The sequence below is a fragment of the Oncorhynchus keta genome, chromosome 14, assembly GCF_023373465.1.
Source record: "Oncorhynchus keta strain PuntledgeMale-10-30-2019 chromosome 14, Oket_V2, whole genome shotgun sequence".
In the NCBI taxonomy this organism is placed as follows: Eukaryota; Metazoa; Chordata; class Actinopteri; order Salmoniformes; family Salmonidae; genus Oncorhynchus; species Oncorhynchus keta.
Window position 1 is genome coordinate 38,107,878 of NC_068434.1, and position 20,024 is coordinate 38,127,901.

Consider the following 20,024-nt stretch of genomic DNA (forward strand, 5'->3'; position numbering starts at 1 on the left):
AGCAGGGCTGAACCAGGGACCTCTGGTTACAGGGCAAATGCACTACCACCTGTGCCATACAAGCCCATGCCTCTTGGCAGAGGCAATATACCATCATCTAGGAAGGCTATGTAGCATATATAGCATCAATTACTTTGACTTGTGCAGAGTTGAGAATCCTTTTGTGTCAACTCTGTATGGAGTTACTAAGATTAGCTGGTATTCATAAGCATGCTGATTAACAGTGCTGTAGACCTATAGAACAAAATGCTCACTAAACCGTTAAGCATATTGTTTGTCTGACTTTAACAGCGTTAATGGCATATCAGGAGGAAATAGCGTCTGTTGTCTGCCCTGTCAATGTTAAATAATCATTCCTCGACAGTGGCGATTTTAGCATGTCAATCTTGGTGGGGGGAAACTCAACAACAACAAAAAATGTAGATGCATGCCAGACCATGTTTGTATGCGGCTTTATTAACTCATTATTATTATTATTTTTTAAATGTACATTGTTTGCGATCGGATATGTGACACACGTATTAATGCAAAAAATAACATGCAAAACAGGCATCAACAAAGAAAACATATATTTTCTTTAGCTAAACCGGTGGAGCTCGCCCTGAATGATGGGACACCACTGTTCCATGAGCATGCTCACTCATAAGCATGTCAGCGAGTATATGGGACAGTCTTGTGGTGAAAGAAGATTCGGCACATTTCTTGTTGACTACCTGTGCAGGCTAGAGAAATCCTTATGTAGCCTCCCTATTCAGAGTATTGCTACCTCTGCCAAGAGGTCTGGACCTTTATGACACAGGTGAAAATGTGCTTGTACTACACTGAAGGGTTGCTGGTTCAAGCACCTCTCTGACTGTTCCTTCTCAATTGCCACATTTATCTCCTATCTGAGATCATTAGACAGTCAGTAATCAAATTCAGTAATCAGTACCTATTCAACACTGAAAAGGTGTTGTAGACTGTATTCCTAACTACACTAAAATAGACTTCTATTCATGTCATTGGAGAGATATTTTTGCAAATGGATATAATAGGCTATGTGTATTTGTCACTAGCTGTGTAATTATTGATATTCATGAAACCTTAAATCTGTGCTGAATAGGTAGAAACAATCCTGATCATTAATGACAAGGCATTATCTAATCACACCCTATTTTGCATAGAGAGACATCATAATGACAGTAAAACATCCGCATGGTAATACACACTGTAACCTTGATATTTTATGGGGATACAGAATTAAATAAACATTTTGTTACAGTTTTGACAAAACGAGAAAAAAATGTCTGATAAAAAGACCGCAGTTTTACTCCACGACCGCCAGAGGGAGTAAATTTTTTTTCTATTCATTACAAAGGGGCGGGCTCTAACACCCACAACGCCCTGCGCGAGACAAAACGTCATTGGTGTCCGTTCATTATTACTGTTCGGCCAGCAACTGGTTTGGCATTTTTACCTTTAAATCTAGCTCATTTCCAAGTATAGGCTTATAATGTATACATTATTAGGTAGAGAAAAATAACAATAATTAATATATAATTCTCAAAGAGAGAATTATTTAATAAGTGTTTACTAGACATCAAGTCACAAACCGATGTTAAGTATCCTGATGTCAAATATCCTAAATGGCACCCATTTAGCCACGTAGAAGCAGAACGAAAAGTCGTCTGAAAAAGGTTGGCTTGTAAACATTTTCCGTGCATTTCAACCATTGTCATGTCAATTTTTATGTATATATATATATGTTATGGTTATTTATTAAACCTTTTCACGTTGTGCGTTGATATATAAATGACACAACTTGTACCGGTGTGAAAATCGGGACATACTAGAATAATTCTAGCCCCATCAACCTCGCATGATCACAACACACAGTTAATGCAAATATTTGTATAATTAAAGTAACGTTATGGGACTGATGTGTTAACTAGCTAACTTGCAAACGTAGGCTGTCTTTGCTTGACAGGTTGGTAAAAGCCAACTAGCTACCTTGCTTGTTACTGAATCCAATCAAATGTATTGGTCGCATACACGTTTAGCAGATGTTATTGCGGGTGTAATGAAATGCATGTCGTTTGTAAAGCCCAGCCATCTTAATAACAGACACATTTGTTACTTACAATATTCAAAGGCCTAACGTTAGCTAGGCAATGAAGTTAGCTATATTTAGTAACTCAATCCACTTAACGTTAGTTAGCTAGACGGCTTTAGCTGGAGTTGTTCCTCCCAACCACATTCTCCCAGTTGGTCAGAACATTTGACAAAATTTATTGCAAATAATGTACTTTATCAATACATTTGTAATGTTATTATTGCTGACCACGCCCACTTATTTTATTTTCGCTACATCCACACTACGCCATCACCGTGGCAAATCCTTTCAGATGACGGCTAATTTGCATTTAGATTACTCTTTCTTTGATCAGACTAAATACGTTATGATGCTCATACTACTTAAATATTAACTAACTAAACCTTACATTTTCAGGGGAGACCATTGTTTTGGTTTGTCCTTCCTTGGACGCATGAATTGTATTCAACCTTTTCAACTGGACAAACGGGAAGAACATGTTTTGAAAGGATTATAGCTACTCTCTTCCATGGGCTCCAGTGCAACATCATTTGATTCTGTATGTAAATGGCAAACCACAAAGCAGCCGTTGCTGAGATGGAGACAGCCAATGGAGAAAATCATCAACTCGACCTGATACCGCAGTCCAAAGAGGATGGTGCTGATCCTGTGGAGAATGATGCTCAGCTACTGAAGAAAGGAGGACAGGAGAAGCCGACAACATCGAGGGATGTTGTTAATGGTAGGTGTTAGTTCATTAGTTAATACCCTAGCCTGCCCCTCAAGTGATAGGATTTGATTAGCTTTATTTTTTTTCTATATATATTTAGGCATTCTAGGCAACCTGACTCTGACCTAATTCTGACTGATTTAATGATTCCATCCACTCTCATCATCAAACAATGGAGTGTGTTCTTCCTCAACCAGTTAATTGTAGGAGAACAATTCATTTCAAAAGTTAATAGGAAAGCATAACTGAATGCTTGTATTATTTTCACAGGACATAATTGTGAAAACGTTGTTGTTGAAGGGAATCTGCTATAATAGGAGTTCCTTATATGGAGGCAATTCCACTGTCTTCTACCAGTATTTTTTCCCAACTATGCATGACATGCTTGTGTGCGACCTGCCATTACTTTGCCGCCTCAGGCCATCTGCCCCTCCCTGCTACATCTCTCTTTGTACTTGTATGGGGAATTGCAGTACTGTCTGGACAGAGATCTGAGCCTTATAACTAATCTACTCGACTGTCACTCCGCAGTCACCAGTGCACTAAGGCATATTTGCATGCTGTCGTTATTCCTACACATCTCACCTTCAATAAAAATAGTTTGGCTATCTTGACACATGTAAAATGAATAATATCAAACTGCCACTTTCAGTTCCTAAAGCACTAGTCTGGCTTGACAACAAAGTTTGTTTGACTGGTTTCCTGTGAAAGCCACAATAGACTTTGTCATGCAAAGGAGCCTTACCTCCAAGTCCTTTCCTTTTTTACATTTAAAGTATGTCACAATCTTCTCTCATTGTGTGGTGAAATACAAACTGGATGTATGGATGCCGTAAATGACCTACTATACTGACACACTCCACTGTCAACCCCCAACTCACCCCACTCCCTTGTTGCAGGATCTTTCAAAGCAGACATGGTGCCTAATGGAGAACGAGTGGCCCGGGGCCCGGGGCCAGGTGCTGGAGGGGACGGCCATCCAAATGGCCCCCTGCCTCCTCCTTCGCCCCCTGCTGCTCAGGGCACCAGCCCCACCGTCAGCCCCCATTCCAAAGAGCCATCCCAAGGTGTGGCCGCTTTCCCACCACCCATGCTAGAGAAGTCTGAGGGAACTAGTGCTGAGGGCCCTGTTCACAAGGGCGACGCATTGCAGTCGCTCAGACTGAGTATGCCTATGCAGGAGACTGAATTGTGTAAGCATACTGTAACCTGTTCTTGCAGTGAGTGCCCCCACCCCCCTTTTGCTCTGGGATGTTGCTTCAGAGGCTGACTTGTTGATTAGGCCTACCTCCATATCCTAATTTAATTCCCTAGCCTGTACTTACTACACTCCCATTAAAGATTTAGATCGAGAGACTATCTGTTTGGTGGTTTGAGCCTGCTTACTTTGTGCAATGCCAGTGGTAATTTAATTGCTTGATTTGGGTCTTGGTGCTTCTCTTGGTAGTGGCTGTATTTAAACTACTCCTTTACATGTGGTGTATGTTGTTTTGGATGACGGCCGAGGCTTACAGGTACCATGATATGCAAAGTATTTGAAGTTTATTAGTTATATTACAGGATATGTCTCATTTTGCCTGAAGAGCTTTTTGTTTACTGTGAGCCACTAGGCTAACCTCTCCCACATAGAATGTTTACAGTGTCACATACGTAAACTCGTTTAGAGTATCACATTCTTGGTTTCGTTCCGTTCATGGTGCACTCTGCTCTAAGTGATGCTTCAATCAGGAAGTCCTCATGCTAACTTCTAAGTTGCACTGATTTGACTGTTGGTTGGTCTTCAGCACACCTGGCCAATTGCAGTCAGAGCATCATCAATCAGGCATATCACCAACTGTCTGCTAACTAACTAACTAACTAACTAACCAAAAAAGCTAAAAACAGAATACGTTTGGATACTAAACTACTTTGTGTGTCACATTTTTATTAACGTTACTGTAATAACTAAGCGACTGGCTAATATATGGGATTGATTTGAGTCTTACTCATTTGGCTTTGTAAGTACTGGGTTACGTGCAGTTTCACATGGTGGTAACTCACCATGGTGGATGGAAAACCGTGTCATACAAGCACTCTCATTTCTTACATAAAAAGGGCTCTAAACTGAGCGACAAAGTAGTTGTAGCACACATAGTTGTGGTTTCCTTCTAAAATGTATTGTATGCTTGTATGACACTGTCTATGTTATTGTTAGCATATTCTGTGTTGTATGGTGGTGCAGTTAGGCCCTTCTATTCCTTGTGTTAAACTTGCTCTTCCTGTAGCTGTCAAAGAGCAATCACTGGAGATGGAGAATGAGGAGAAGATTCGCCATGATGCTCGGCGACGCCTGGAGGAGCAGCTCAAACAGTACAGGGTGCAGAGGCACAAGGAGACGGTGAGTGAGTGTGTGTGTGTGAACCGAGTTGAATTGAAGCAGAAGTGTTTCCCCTAGCATTATTTTGGCATAGCAGGCCTTGTCTAGTTTTGTTGCTACCCACTACCTACAGTATAGTATAAAAATGATCCTCTGTTAGTTTCAGTTGAAGCGTCTGATGTTTGCAGCCCTGAATGTTGCTTCTTTGTGCCCATACAAGAAAACAAGCTAGGGGAAAACAAGCTCGGGGAAACATTGGTCTGAAGTAGACTACATCCTCTGCTCATGCTACCCTCTCTCCTCCTCCAGTCCCACCGCTCTGCCTTAAAGAGCCGCACTGGATTCAGCACTCTGGACCCAGACCTCATGATGCACCCAGAGGCTCTCCCCCGGGCCAACACCACCTCCATGACCACAGAGTACTCCTTCCTGCGGACCAGCGTTCCCCGGGGCCCAAAGCTGGGCAGCCTGGGCATCCCCCCAGCCAAGGAGAGGAAGTCACGGTCAGCCCGCCCCAGCAAGATCCACTCCCTGGCCGACTACAAGACTCCCGAGCCAGCAGGGGGCAGTCGTGGTGGAGGTGGGGTCAGAACTTCTGCAGACTCCTCCATGGGCTCCTTGGGGTCCAACTTGAGCTCTGTGTCCACCCTGTCTGAGAGCAGCATGAGGTCAGAGGTCAGCTCCATGGAGACGACCTCTTCGGAGGCCCCGCTGAGGTCGTCAATGTCTTTCCAGGACATCTCGGAGGTGGACGCCAGCAGCGAGTCAGGGATGGGGTCGAGGCCCGGTGGAGACGGGAACGACAGCGACAGCTCGACCTACAGCAGCGTGTCCACCTCCACCAGGGGCACTGGGACCTACGGCATGCTGGCCGCAGCAGTGGGCAGGCAGAGGGGCGGGAACTACACAGTGGAGGGTAGGGAGATTGCCCCAGAGGCTATGGGAAACTTCCCCTCACTGCAAGAGGTTCTGCAGGCTGCCAGTGATGAGCAGCACCTGCTGGAGTTGGAGCAGGACAGAGAGGGCACCGGAGAACCACGCAGCCGCAGGGACAGCTTCTCCAGCAGGTAGGCCACACCATCATCAGCACAGCACTTCTGTAATGACACATAGCAACACAAACTGACTGGTGTAGTACTAGTGAATAACATAAGCACATTGCGGTTGCAGATAGCAAATAAGCAGGAACACTAGTCTACTTTAGATCATTGCTGTTTATATATCGAATCCGCATGTACACTGGTTTATGTTTGCTTATTTTTCCAATCATAATTTACCATGGATTGTTCTAGAATGCCCCAGTCAATTGCACTTGCAAGATGTATGCTTATATTGTTTAATTGCTTGTTTCCTGCAGTGTGTCATTTGAGAGCTCTGTGATGGGACATGACGAAATGCTCCAGGTTCTGAAGGAGAAGATGAGACTGGAGGGTCAGCTAGAGTCTCTGTCTTCTGAGGCCAACCAGGTATAATTAACATACAGACAAGGTAGTAAGGACTTCACTGTCTTCAATCGCTAACACTTTAAACATAGGATCAACTAAGGTAATTAACACTCCTTACATGTTCAGACTTACCGTCACTAGAATAGCTAGGTTAGCACCCTACAATTCCTCCCTCTCCTCTCCAGGCTCTGAAAGAGAAGACTGAGCTCCAGGCCCAGCTGGCTACAGTCAACGCCCAGCTGCGGGACCAGGTGGAGCAGGCCCAGGCCAGCCAGGAGAAACAGAGCTCCCTCAACAAGGAGGTCTCCACCCTGCGCCAGAGCTGCTCCCAGCTGGAGAGGGCCATGGTGGAGCTGCAGGGCAACCTAGAGCGCAAGAACGCTGGCCTTTCCTCACTGGGCAATGACCTGCAGGTGGCCGAGGACCAGTACCAGAGGCTCATGGGGAAAGTGGAGGAGATGCAGCAGAACATGACCTCCAGGGACAACGCTGGTAAATTGGATGGATGGAGAGCCCAGATTTGGCATCATGCTTTTAAAACGATCATCTCCTCACAACATGCTCCACACAATAATACTAATGAAATTCGATGCCTCACTTATTACTGTGCTAAAAACAAAACGCTTTGTGAATGATTTGTTTTGGTGTTGTTCTTCTGCAGTCCAAGAGATGCGTCAGCAGATGGGTGGACTCCAGACTCAGCTCCAGCAGGTCCAACTAGAGCGCAGCACCCTGCAGAGCCGGCTGAAGACCTCCCAGGCCGAGATTGACTCACTGCAGCAGGTCCGCCAATGGTATCAGCAGCAGCTAGCGCTGGCACAGGAGGCTCGAGTACGGCTCCAGGGTGAAGTGTCCAACATGCAGGTAAGGCTACCTGTGACAAGGGCTCCTCCTTCTACTGAATTGATGTGTTGCAGAGTTGACGTTTTATGAAATTGATGTGGTACGGAGTTGATATGCTGTTTGACTGAGTTGACATGTTTTTTTACCCCCAGGCTTTGCAGATGACCCAGATTGGTGTCATGGAGCACCTAAAGCTGGAGAATGTGACTCTGTCCCACCAGCTGACAGAAACCCAACATCGCTCCATCAAAGAGAAGGAGCGCATCGCCGTACAGCTGCAGAGTATTGAGGTCTGTCCCCTTGAAAATGAGGAAATATGACATGTTATGTGATTGGTGATAGTTAAAAAAATATATGTATAAGATTTACTGGCAAAATAAAATATGAGAAATTCGATTTGAGGTTATTAAGCAGCGTGTGATCTGACCTCTGTCCTTCCTTTGGCCGTAGACTGACATGATGACCCAGGAGGCTGCCTACCAGCAGATCCAGGATGCCAAGAACATGGTGGAGGATGACCTCCAGCACAAGCTAGACGAGTTTGAGGAGGAGCGAGAGCACTTACACAAACTGGCCAACACAGCCAGCTCTCTGGAGAGGGAATTGGAGCAGGTAAGGAACTAATTGTGGGTTTATAAAAACACTTATGAGAACCTTTGTATTGTTCAAATGAATGGTATTTGATAGTCTGGGGCAGTGGTCTAATATCAATGAAAGGTGGGGTCCAATAACAAGGTCCAATACTTTGAGAAAAACTGAATGTCTGCTCACTGGTTTGCTATTTTGCAACAACAGTTGCCTAATGTAACCCCTCTCTGCGTCCCCCACAGATGAAGTTGACACTATCGCAGAAGGACCTGCAGCTGGAGGCCCTCCAGAAAGACCACCTAGAGCTGATGAGACAGCTGACAGCCACTCAGGAGAGCCTACACACCAAAGAGCAGTCCATCAACCAGCTAGAGGCCCGCTACCTAGAGCTAGAGGCCACTCTGGCAGAGCTGCAGACAGAGACCAACACCAAAGACGAGAACATCCAGTATCTACAGAATGAGAAGATTGTGCTGGAGGTGGCCCTCCAGGCTGCCAGGGCTGACAAAAGTCAGCTGGACGAGGGGGCCGAGAGGCTGGGGGAGGAGGTGCTGGTGTCCTCGTACCTCCTGGATCAGCTCAGGCAGGAGGTCCAGGTGAAAGCCTCACAGGTGAGAAACAAACTGCCGTCGAGCCAATGGGTCCCATCATACACTACCCTACTATGGCTGTGGAGTAACCATGTTTGAGCTTACGTAGAATGTAAACCCCTTCTCCTCTTCGTTTTTAGATTGAAACGCTGCAGCAGGAAAATGGCACCCTGAAGAGACAAGCTCAGAAATTGAAAGAGCAGTTCATGCAGCAAAAGGTGCTTGTCACTTTTTTGGCTTTGGGAGGATTGTTGATACGCACACATTCACACACATAATTCATCTCTTCACACCTCTTCTTGTTCCCCACCCATCAGGTGATGGTGGAGGCCTATCGACGGGACGCGGGCTCCAAGGAGCAGCTGATCAGCGAGCTGAAGTCGACTAAGAAGCGTCTGGTGTCGGAGGTGAGGGGGCTGAAGCAGGAGCTGCTGGAGGCCCAGGGGCAGAAGCAGAAGGCTGAGCTGGAGCAGAGCCGGCTGCAGAAGGAGGTGGTCCGGGTCTCGCAGCAGATGAACAGCCTGGAGAACCACCTGCAGTCCGTGCAGACCGAGAGGGATCAGCTGGAGACACAGATCCAGGTACACAATGCCTCCCGAGAAGCTTTAGGTTTTTTCTAGGATTTCCTAAGGGTTTTCTTTGCATTACTTCCATGACAGTACTTGCATTACATATCCCATTGCCTTATCCGGCTATCTTTGATAGGCATTTGATAATAATCAGTGTGCGTTTGATGTCCCTCCACAGTCCCTGCAGTTTGACCAGAGTCAGCTAGCAGCAGTGACTGAGGAGAATGAGGGCCTGAAGAAACAGGTGGAGCAGATGCAGTCGGAAGCCAAGAAGTGAGTCAAAACATTTCTAAAGGCAGACTGACTTCTGGAACAAGCCTGATTACCATAGTAATGGCCCAACAATATTCATTAATAAATGGTATAAGTAAACTCGGCTAAAAAAGAAACATCCTCTCACTGTCAACTGTGTTTATTTTGTATAAATATTTGTAAATATCAAAAGTAACAGTCAGTGCAGCTGGTGGCCACACCAGATACTAAGTACTGCAGTGCATGTCCTCCTCATGGACTGCACCATATCTGCCAGTTCTTGCTGTGAGATGTTACCCCACTCTTCCACCAAGGCACCTGTAAGTTGCCGGACATTTCTGAGGGGAATGGCCCTAGCCCTCACCCTCCAATCCAACAGGTCCCAGACGTGCTCAATGGGATTGAGATCCGGGCACTTCACTGGCAATGGCAGAACACTGACATTCCTGTCTTGCAGGAAATCACGCACAGAACGAGCAGTATGGCTGGTGGCATTTTCATGCTGGAGGGTCATGTCAGGATGAGCCTGCAGGAAGGGTACCACATGAGGGAGGAGGATGTCACACAGCATTGAGATTTCCTGCAATGACGACAAACTCAGTCCGATGATGCTGTAGCACACCGCCCCAGACCATGACGGACCCTCCACCTCCAAATTGATTCCGCTCCAGAGTACAGGCTTCGGTGTAACACTCATTCCTTCAATGATAAACGCGAATACGACCATCACATCATCAATAGACCTACAAGCCCTCAGTCCAGCCTCTCTCAGCATATTGCGGACAGTCTGAGCACTGATGGAGGGATTGTGAGTTCCTTGTGTAACTCTGCAGTTGTTGTTGCCATCCTGTACCTGTCCCACAGGTGTGATGTTCGGATATACTGATCCTGTGCAGGTGTTGTTACACGTGGTCTGCCACTGCGAGGACCATCAGCTGTCCTTTCTGTCTCCCTGTAGCGTTGTCTTAGGAGTCTCACAGTGCGGACATTGCCCTGGCCACATCTGCAGTCCTCATGCCTCCTTGCAGCATGCCTAAAGAACGTTCACACAGATGAGCAGGGACCATGGGCATCTTTCTTTTGGTGTTTTTCAGAGTCAGTAGAAAGGCCTCTTTAGTGTCCTACGTTTTCAGAACTGTGACCTTAACTGCCTACCGTCTGTAAGCTGTTATAGTGTCTTAACGACCGTTCCACAGGTGCATGTTCATTAATTGTTTATGGTTCATTGAACAAACGTGGGAAACAGTGTTTAAATCCTTTACAATGAGGATCTGTGAAGTTATTTGGATTTTTACGAATTATCTTTGGAAGACAGGGTCCTGAATAAGGGACGTTTCTTTTTTTGATGAGTTTATATGACCGGAAATAAGTTTCTCTCTCAATCTCTTTAAGTCAGTTTGCTTAGATGTGCACTACTGTTGATGTGTCTAATTGTCTTGTTTTCCTCTCTCAGGGCCATCTCAGAGCAGAAGGTGAGAATGAAGCGACTGGGGACAGATTTGACCAGCGCGCAGAAGGAGATGAAGGCCAAGCACAAGGCCTATGAGAACGCAGTGGGCATCCTGAGTCGCAGGCTCCAGGAAGCCCTGGCAGACAAGGAGACCACAGAGGCAGAGCTGGTCAAAGTCAAGGCCCAGGTCTCAGATGGAGGCAACAACCAGGCCCTGCAGGTACATATAGAACTACCTTGATAAGGGCCCAGTGTTTTTCCTGATCAAATTACTTAACTAGGAACTAGGGTCCAGAGTTTGTTTCTGGTCACATCATGTGGCAATACTTATAACATAAGATGTCAGCACATCTTTAGCTGTGGTGATATTTCTATAGCTTAACCTATACTTGTTCCAGGATAAAATTGAGGTTCTGCAGAGTGAGCTCCAGGCTGTGAGCCACAGCAAGGCCATGCTGGAGAAAGAGCTTCAGGAGGTAATTTCCCTCACCAGCACTGAGCTGGAGGAGTACCAGGAGAAAGTAATGGAGCTTGAGGATGAGGTGAGTGGTTGTCTTACCTACAATGCAGGATCTTAATTTGATCACCATTTTGCAGGAGAACTGTCCAGGACATTTAAAAGTTGTAATGTATTTTTTTAGGTAAAATATTTTCTCGTAGCGATTACTTTTTGTCCATGTGTGTTTTGCTATGCTATCCCAACCCCTTTGAAAATTACTCGCAGCCAATGGTATAAGTGCTTCTCAAATGTTTGATTGTAAAATCGTATATCTTTGTCATCCACAGCTGCAGGAGGCACGATGCTTCAAAAGGCGGATTAGGAGGCTGGAAGACACCAACAAGAAGCTATCCTTGGAGCTGGAACATGAGAAAGGGAAGTTGACAGGACTAGGGCAGTCCCACAATGCACTGCGGGAGCATTCCAATATTCTGGAGACTGCCCTAGCCAAGAGAGAGGCAGACCTGGTCCAGCTCAACCTCCAGGTAAAAGGCTTCAATGTTACATTCAGTTACTACTATCAATGATCAATTAAATGACTAAACCCATACGATAACACCATTAATGGTTGCCCTTTTTCATTAAAAAGCTAACAGAAGAGATGTTTTTTTCTATTCCCTTATCCACAGGTGCAAGCCGTACTAAGACGCAAAGAGGAGGAAGACCAGCAGATGAAACAACTGGTCCAGACACTACAGGTCGCCTTGGAGAAGGAAAAGACCAAAGTCAAGGACCTGAAAGAGCAGGTAAAGACTCCCAACCCAACAGTCATAATCTGTTGTCATTAACACATTATATACACATACAACCCCCCCTGAAGGAGACAAACTGGCCCAGCCACAACATAGTCTTGTGTTGTCATTAACACATTGTAACATACTGTAATGGACTGGAAACAGACTGTAAGTGTGTGTTGTGCACTAGGTGGCAGCAGCCAAGGCGGAGGCTGCCCACAACAGGCGGCACTACCGGGCAGCCATGCTGGAGCTGTGTGAGATCAAGAAGGACCTGCAGGCCAAGGAGGAGCTGGTCAAAGCCCTGCACAGCGAGGCACACAAACTACAGTGAGTCTAAATGTGCACTTTATAGTTTAGTGAATAAGACCTGCAATGATGCTGTGTTTAACAGATATAGAAGATTTTGATTACCCAATGAGTTGATGGAATCGTTAGGGAATGCTCTGTCCTTGTATTTTAGGGAATAACCCCATCCAACTCAACATAATCTTTTTCTTTTGATCTAATGTCTCCCCTTTATTTTAACATTGTCTTACCCTAATATCATTTCCTTCCCCTCCATAGGGCTCAGGATGAGAAACACTCTCAGGAGGTGTCCAGGTTCCAGGAGGAGCTGTCAGAGGCCCACTCCCAACTCCAGATCCTCCAGAAACAGCTGGATGAGCAGTTCAGCAAGCAGCCTCTCACCAACCAGGAGGTAACTAGCTATGCCACACCACGCTATACAAAAGGCACAACCGTGGTCGTGTTCAGAAGGGAGAAACTATTCAGAACTTTTCCAATAAGAACACACTTTTGTTTTGCTATGGTGTGCCCTACTGAACACAACCCAGGACTGAATGGGGAAGTAAGTTTGTTGAAAGTGACATCGGTCAATGACTCTTGAATGTGTTCTCTCCCCCAGGTGGAGGATTTGAAGTGGGAGGTGGAGCAGAGGCAGAGGGAAATCGAGGCCCAGAGACAGCAGCTGGAGATGGTAGAGCAGTGCAGCCAGAGGGAGCTGGACAGCCTGCAGACAGCTCTACAGGTACACACACACAGATCAAATCCAATTTGATTGGTAACATACACATATTTAGCAGATGTTATTGCAGGTGTAGAGAAATGCTTGCGTTCCTAGATCCAACAGTGCAGTAGTATCTATCAATTCACAACAATACACACTAATCTAAAAGTAAAATAATGGAATTAAGCTCCCGAGTGGTGCAGTACTACCGAGTGGCGCAGTGGTCTAATGCACTGCATCACAATGCTAGAGGCGTCACTACAGATATACTAATTGAATATCGCAGAATTGGGGAGAAAAAATTGTAAATATATCAATATTAGGATGAGCAATGTCTCCTTGGCATAGACTAAAATACAGTATATACATATTAAAGGTGTAAAGCAGTATGTAAACATTATTAAAGTGACTAGTGTTCCATTTAAAGTGACCAGTGAGTCCATGTCTATGTACATCGGTCAGCAGCCTCTTAAGGTGCAGGGTTGAGTAACCGGCTAAATGGGAACATGCACGCACACCCAACAGGGTAGTGAGGACATACAGTTGAAGTCGGAAGTTTACATACATTTAGGTTGGAGTCATTAAAACTAGTTTTTCAAACACTCCACAAATGTCTTGTTAACAAACTATAGTTTTGGCAAGTCAGTTAGGACATCTACTTTGTGCATGACGCAAGTAATTTTTCCAACAATTGTTTACAGACAGATTATTTCACGTATAATTCACTGTATCACAATTCCAGTGGGTCAGAAGTTTACATGCAATAAGTTGACTGTGCCTTTAAACAGATTGGAAATTCCAGAAAATGATGTCATGGCTTTAGAAGCTTCTGATAGGCTAAATGACATAATTTGAGTCCATTGGAAGTGTACCAGTGGATGTATTTCAAGGCCTACCTTCAAACGCAGTGCCTCTTTGCTTGAGATCATGGAAAAAATCAAAAGAAATCAGCCAAGACCTCAGAAAAAGTATTGTCAATCTCCACAAGTCTGGTTCATCCTTGGGAGCAATTTCCAAACGCCTGAAGGTACCATGTTCATCTGTACAAACAATAGTACGCAAGTATAAACGTCATGGGACCACACAGCTGTCATACCGCTCTCCGAGAGATGAACGTACTTATGTGCGAAAAGTGCAAATCAATCCCAGAACAGCAGCAAAGGATCGTGCGAAGATGCTGGAGGAAACAAGTACAAAAGTATATATATCAACAGTAAAAAAAGTCCTATAACCTGAAAGGCCGCACAGCAAGGAAGAAGCCACTGCTCCAAAACTTCCATTAAAAAAAAGCCAGACTATGGTTTGCAACTGCACATGGGGACAAAGATCATACCTTTTGGAGAAATGTCCTCTGGTCTGATGAAACAAAAATATAACTGTTTTGCCATAATAACCATCGTTATGTTTGGAGGAAAAAGGGGGTGGCTTGCAAGCCAAAGAACACCCAACCGTGAAGCACGGGGGTGGCAGCATCATGTTGTGGGGGTGCTTTGCTGCAGGAGGGACTGGTGCACTTCACAAAATAGATGGCATCATGAGGACGGACAATTATGTGGATATATTGAAGCAACATCTCAAGACATCAGTCAGGAAGTTAAAGCTTGGTCGCAAATGGATCTTCTAAATGGACAATGACCCCAAGCATACTTCTAAAGTTGTGGCACAACAAAGTCAAGGTATTGGATTGGCCATCACAAAGCCCTGATCTAAATCCCATAGATAATTTGTGGGCAGAACTGAAAAAGAATGTGCGAGCAAGGAGGCCTACAAACCTGACTCAGTTACACCAGTTCTGTCAGGAGGAATGGGCCAAAATTCACCCAACTTATTGTTGGAAGCTTGTGGAAGGCTACCCAAAACATTTGACCCAAGTTAAACAATTTAAAGGCAATGCTAATTGAATGTATGTAAACTTCTGACCCACTGGGAATGTGATGAAATAAATAAAAGCTGAAATAAATCATTCTCTTTACTATTATTCTGATGTTTCACATTCTTAAAATAAAGTGTTGATCCTAACTGACCTAAGACAGGGAAGATTTTACTAGGATTAAAGGAATGGTAAAAAACTGAGTTTAAATTTATTTGGTTATGGTGTTTGTCAACTTCAGACTTCAATTGTAGCTGGCTAGTTCCACTGCACAGTGCTATCATCCAGACTCTAAACCACAGATGCATCACTCTATCATTGTCCATTGTGTTGCCATTTTGTGACTGACTTAGCCTTGTTCTGCATTCTAGGGGATTAAGGTGGAGCTGGAGTCTGTGCAGGAGGAGCTCAGCAGCACCCGGAAAGATAAGTTCATGCTGCAGGCCAAGGTGGGGGAGCTGAGGAACAGCATGAAGACTGTCCTGCTGCAGAACCAGCATCTCAAACTGGACCTCAAACAGAACCGCCTCCGGAAGGTAAGCTACCTGAGGAAGAAGAGGACATTTTAACATTTTGTCAGATGTTATGGCTTTTTAAAATTGGTGTTGTGTCAAATTGAGAACTACCTGGCTGAGACTGAGGTGCACTTTTTTATTTACATGTTTTTATCAGTAGGGATGGTATTTCATATTGGTGTGTTTGGTAGAATATACAGCTCATCCAATGGTTTTGAGAAGGCGGTGAATATCCAAGTGTAACATGGTATACGGTGCATTTGGAAGTATGCAGACCCCTTGACAAACGAACAGGTTTTTATTTTATTTTAGCAAATGTAAAAAACAGAAAATAGCTTATTTACGTAAGTATTCAGACCCATTGCTATGAGACTCAAAATTGAGCTCAGGTGCATCCTGTTTCCATTGATCATCCTTAAGATTTTTCTACAACTTGAAGTCCATCTGTGGTAAATTCAATTGATTGGACATGATTTGGAAAGGCACACCTTTCTATAAGGTCCCACAGTTGACAGTGCGCATATCAGAAGAAAAAAAACGAGATATGAGGTCAAAGGAATTGTCCATAGAGCACCGAGACAGGATTGTGCACAGATCTGGGGAAGGGTACCAAGAAATGTCTGCAGCATTGAAGTTCCCCAAGAAAACAGTGGCCTCCATCATTCTTAAATGGAAGTTTGGAACCACCTAGGCTCTTCCTAGATCTGGAGCCTTGGTCAGGGAGGTGACCAAGAACTCAATGGTCTCTCTGACAAAGCTCCAGAGTTCTTCTGTGGAGATGGGAGAACCTTCCAGATGGACAACCATCTTTGCAGCACCCCACAAATCAGATTTAAATATTTGGCCTGAATGCCAAGCGTCACGTCTGGAGGAAACCTGGCACCACAGTGAAGCATGGTGGTGGCAGCATCATGGTGGGGTGATGTTTTTCAGTCTGAAGGACTGGGAGACTAGTCAGGATCGAGGGAAAGATGAACAGTGCAAAGTACAAAGAGATCCTTGATCCAGAGCGCTCAGGACCTCAGACTGGAGCGAAGGGTCACCTTCCAAAAAGGACAACGACCCTAAGCACACAGCCAAGACAACGCAGGAGTGGTTTCGGGACAAGTTTCTGAATGTCCTTGAGTGGCCCAGTCAGAGCTCGGACTTGAACCCGATCGAACATCTCTGGAGAGACCAGAAAATAGTGCAGAGACACTCCGCATCCAACCTGACAGAGCTTGAGAGGATCTGCAGAGAAGAATGGGAAAAACTCCCAAATACAGGTGTGCCAAGCTTGTAGTGTCATACCCAAGAAGACTCAAGGCTGTAATCAAAGGGGTCTGAATACTTCCCGAATGCACTGTGTTTTATTCTGGTTTGATGAAGGGGTATAAAAAGTATTTTTTTCCTAATAAACACACTTGAGAGCATATATCACACAGAATGTAGTCTTCCTTTATGTGCTGATGTGTTCCTTTCCTGATTGAGCAGCAGAGGATGGAGCCATCGAACCCAGTGACCCCGGTGAAGATCCCAGACTGCCCTGTGCCTGCCTCCCTGCTGGATGAGCTGCTCAAGCCCTCTGCCTCCGTCAGCAAGGAGCCCCTCAATAACCTGCACAACTGTCTGCGCCAGCTCAAGTAAGAAAATACCACCATGTCTTCCTTACCTTCTGGGAGTGGAAAACCTGCGGGGATAATATGCTATTGTACCTCACGATAGCCAGAATGAAATCCTTTACTCTCAAAAACGTAATTGTCTCACATGTGGATGGTGTATTATAATGATGTAATAGGAATCTGATGCCAGTACACTAAAGTGATTGTGTGTTTCCTGCAGGCATGAGATGGACAGCCTTCAGAAGCAGATGGAGGAGCACACAGTCACCGTGCACGAGTCTATGACGTCATGGACTAACGCAGAGGAAGAACTTGCTCGACTGGGGGTGCCGCTGGACAATGACTCCGCAACATCCACTCATCTAAACCATGTGGACAGTAACAGAGGAGGAGGAGCGGAGGAGACACAGCCATTGTAATGCAGCACCTTCTCAAGCAGACAGAGTGGAGTTTTATCCACAAGGCCACTTATTTTTTAACCTCCCTACCTAACCATTTCCCCCCTATTTCTTATCAATTGCTGCCAACATTTGGCATTATTATCCCATTAGCACAGACAATGCTTGGGTAAAGTAATTTGTACTTATACCATAGCTTTACTCTTTATTTTGGCTTTCCCTGTCTATATTTCTGTTATGGCTGTCATATTTATTTATTTAAAATTCAGGAATTACAAGATTGAATCTTAAATAACATTGACAACTCCTCTGTTAGGGGATTCCTCCGGTCTTCTGCTTTGAAGTCATAGACCCCATGTAAGGCCTATTCTCTTCTGTCTCTCAAACGATCCAAATTTGCCATGGCAACTGACCCTTACCCCAGTTTAATTATGGTAGAGATTTGTTTGCGGATACTGGTACTTTCTCATGCTCTATTTAGATAAGTGAGACAGTTTAAAGCCTGCATAAAGTGTCTGCCATTGTTGTTATAAGCTATATTGTTAGTAACACATACTACAGACCCCGCTGAACTGGTTTCCTGTGCCTGTGAATGAGAGCCGGTTCGTAAACATGAATTCCAAATCAATCCCTTATCTCCCCACGTAGACACTCCTGAAGATCTGAAATGATTGGATGAATGCTTTTTTTAAATTATTGAACCTTTATTTAACTAGGCAAGTCAGTTAAGAACAACTTCTTATTTACAATGACAGCCTACACCGTCCAAACCCGGATGACACTGAGCCAATTGTGCACGCCCTATGGGACTCCCAATCGCGGCCGGTTGTGATGCAGCCTGGATGGTTACTGTGAACCATACTAAACACATTCAATCCTCTCAGGTCTACACAAGTGTATAGGGTGTATAGGCTAGGGGTTGATTTGGGATGTAGAGAGTCATCTGGTCAAATGCCCCTATGGCTTTTGGACTGATTGATGAATCCCCATCATTCTCCTTTTAGTACGCCTCACATTTGAATGTCATTAACATCAATCTATTTGTTTTTTTAATTGCTTCTTGTTGAAAAAGTTTTATAAAGCTTTCTATGGACATATCACTGTGGGCTCTGCAACTGTATGGAATCCTTAACTGTGTATTAATTAAGTTGTTTGTTGTCTGATTTGGACTGTAGTAATGTGTTTTGCAAAGCCTTAATAAGGAATATATTTTGAAGGATTAAATGTTATGAATGAAATTATCATTATTCCTATTGAAAGTGTGTGTTTGCAAATCCAAACTGAATTGTTTATTGTTAAATACTTGGGTAGTCTCAACCGATGTTGCACAATTAATGAGGGCTTCCTGAAACTGACTGAGGGGAAGGTGTAAGATAACTTTTACGCAAAATGTTACTACTACTTTGAGTGAGATGTATTCATTTTTGTTGTTACTATGGTTTCATATTTACAGAAAAGGTCCACCCCTTAATTGCTTGTTTAATTCCTTTGAGGTTGGTTTTCTGTCAAGGGAAACTGATTATTCTTTGCAGAGATTAATATAAGAATATACTTTTTTCTCTACTTATTCCTATAATTGAATGACTTGATCATTATGTAATAGTGTGATGAGCAAAAAAACATTTGAGAATTATTATTTTTTAATGATATGCAACATGTAAATCAAAGTATTTCTTTTTTTTTAAACTGACAATTGTTAAAAGTCCAAATGAAGACACCGCAATGGGCACCATAACCTACAGCACATGCAGTTGTGATGTGACTGACTTTTAATATGCCAGTATACTCAATTCCAGACAACCTGTATCATACCAGTCAAAGTAAATATAATATTTTTAACCACACTGTAATAACATGGGTATTTTCAAAGGGACAACCTATAGAAGGGAAAGCTATGTTCAGTTGACTGGTAATTAATAACTGATAACATTGACTATATTCTAAGCTACCTTTTACTGTTATCTGTATATTTGATTACATAACATCTGTTGGTACATGGAGCTAGGATACTAGTTCTCTAAATAAACCTTGCTGTTTTTGGTGTTCAATCTTTTAATTTGCAAATATGTGCATAGAACTGCTAAACAGATTCATTCCAATATATAAAATGTTAAAAATACAATTGTATTTCTCAAAGTTTAACTATTCATCAATGCTCATCCATTTTCTTATTTCATACACTGACATTTGATAGTTAGGTTGGCTGTAGGACTTATAATTGATTAGATTACCTTTAATTAGTTAATTAATTGATCCCCTGCTTTTATCATTTTTTCCAAACTGGCTTTTCCATAGCTATCTTTTATATTTGGAAATACATATCCAATTTGTTAATAGGATATAGTTTATTATAGATTACAGTGGTGGCAAAAGTACCCAACTGTCATACTTGAGCAAAAAAACAACTTAATAGAAAATGACTCAAGTAAAAGTAAAAGTTCTAGGTTTAAAATATATTTAAGTATCAAAAGTTAAAATCATTTCAAATTCCTTATATTAAGCAA

The 20,024-nt window shown here is 43.7% G+C and overlaps 1 protein-coding gene across 2 annotated transcripts; it reads left to right on the forward strand.

Moving 5' to 3' along the window:
• The first annotated feature begins 1,409 nt into the window (after nucleotides 1-1,409).
• On the forward strand, nucleotides 1,410-19,568 carry LOC118393371 (golgin subfamily A member 3-like). 2 transcript variants are annotated; one of them, XM_035785993.2, is made up of 24 exons: nucleotides 1,410-1,676; nucleotides 2,489-2,813; nucleotides 3,701-3,994; nucleotides 5,066-5,178; nucleotides 5,467-6,224; nucleotides 6,515-6,623; nucleotides 6,788-7,094; nucleotides 7,264-7,466; nucleotides 7,598-7,735; nucleotides 7,896-8,057; nucleotides 8,276-8,644; nucleotides 8,764-8,841; nucleotides 8,941-9,204; nucleotides 9,371-9,465; nucleotides 10,898-11,114; nucleotides 11,293-11,436; nucleotides 11,681-11,878; nucleotides 12,023-12,139; nucleotides 12,318-12,457; nucleotides 12,695-12,827; nucleotides 13,035-13,157; nucleotides 15,378-15,542; nucleotides 16,995-17,143; nucleotides 17,343-19,568. In XM_035785993.2, exons 2-24 carry the CDS (start codon nucleotides 2,639-2,641, stop codon nucleotides 17,539-17,541), a joined length of 4,650 nt encoding a protein of 1,549 aa, XP_035641886.1. In that variant the 5' UTR covers nucleotides 1,410-1,676; nucleotides 2,489-2,638; the 3' UTR covers nucleotides 17,542-19,568. The 2 variants fall into 2 exon arrangements, with proteins under 2 accessions (XP_035641886.1, XP_035641887.1); XM_035785994.2 differs by having other exon boundaries at nucleotides 3,701-3,868.
• Nucleotides 19,569-20,024: the final 456 nt, after the last annotated feature.

Coding starts and splice junctions, on each gene's coding strand:
- LOC118393371 (XM_035785993.2), top strand. CDS start 2,639: ATGGCAAACCACAAAGCAGCCGTTGCTGAGATGGAGACAGCCAATGGA. Junction 2,814..3,700: donor ATCGAGGGATGTTGTTAATG/GTAGGTGTTAGT, acceptor CCCTTGTTGCAG/GATCTTTCAAAGCAGACATG. Junction 7,736..7,895: donor TACAGCTGCAGAGTATTGAG/GTCTGTCCCCTT, acceptor CTTTGGCCGTAG/ACTGACATGATGACCCAGGA.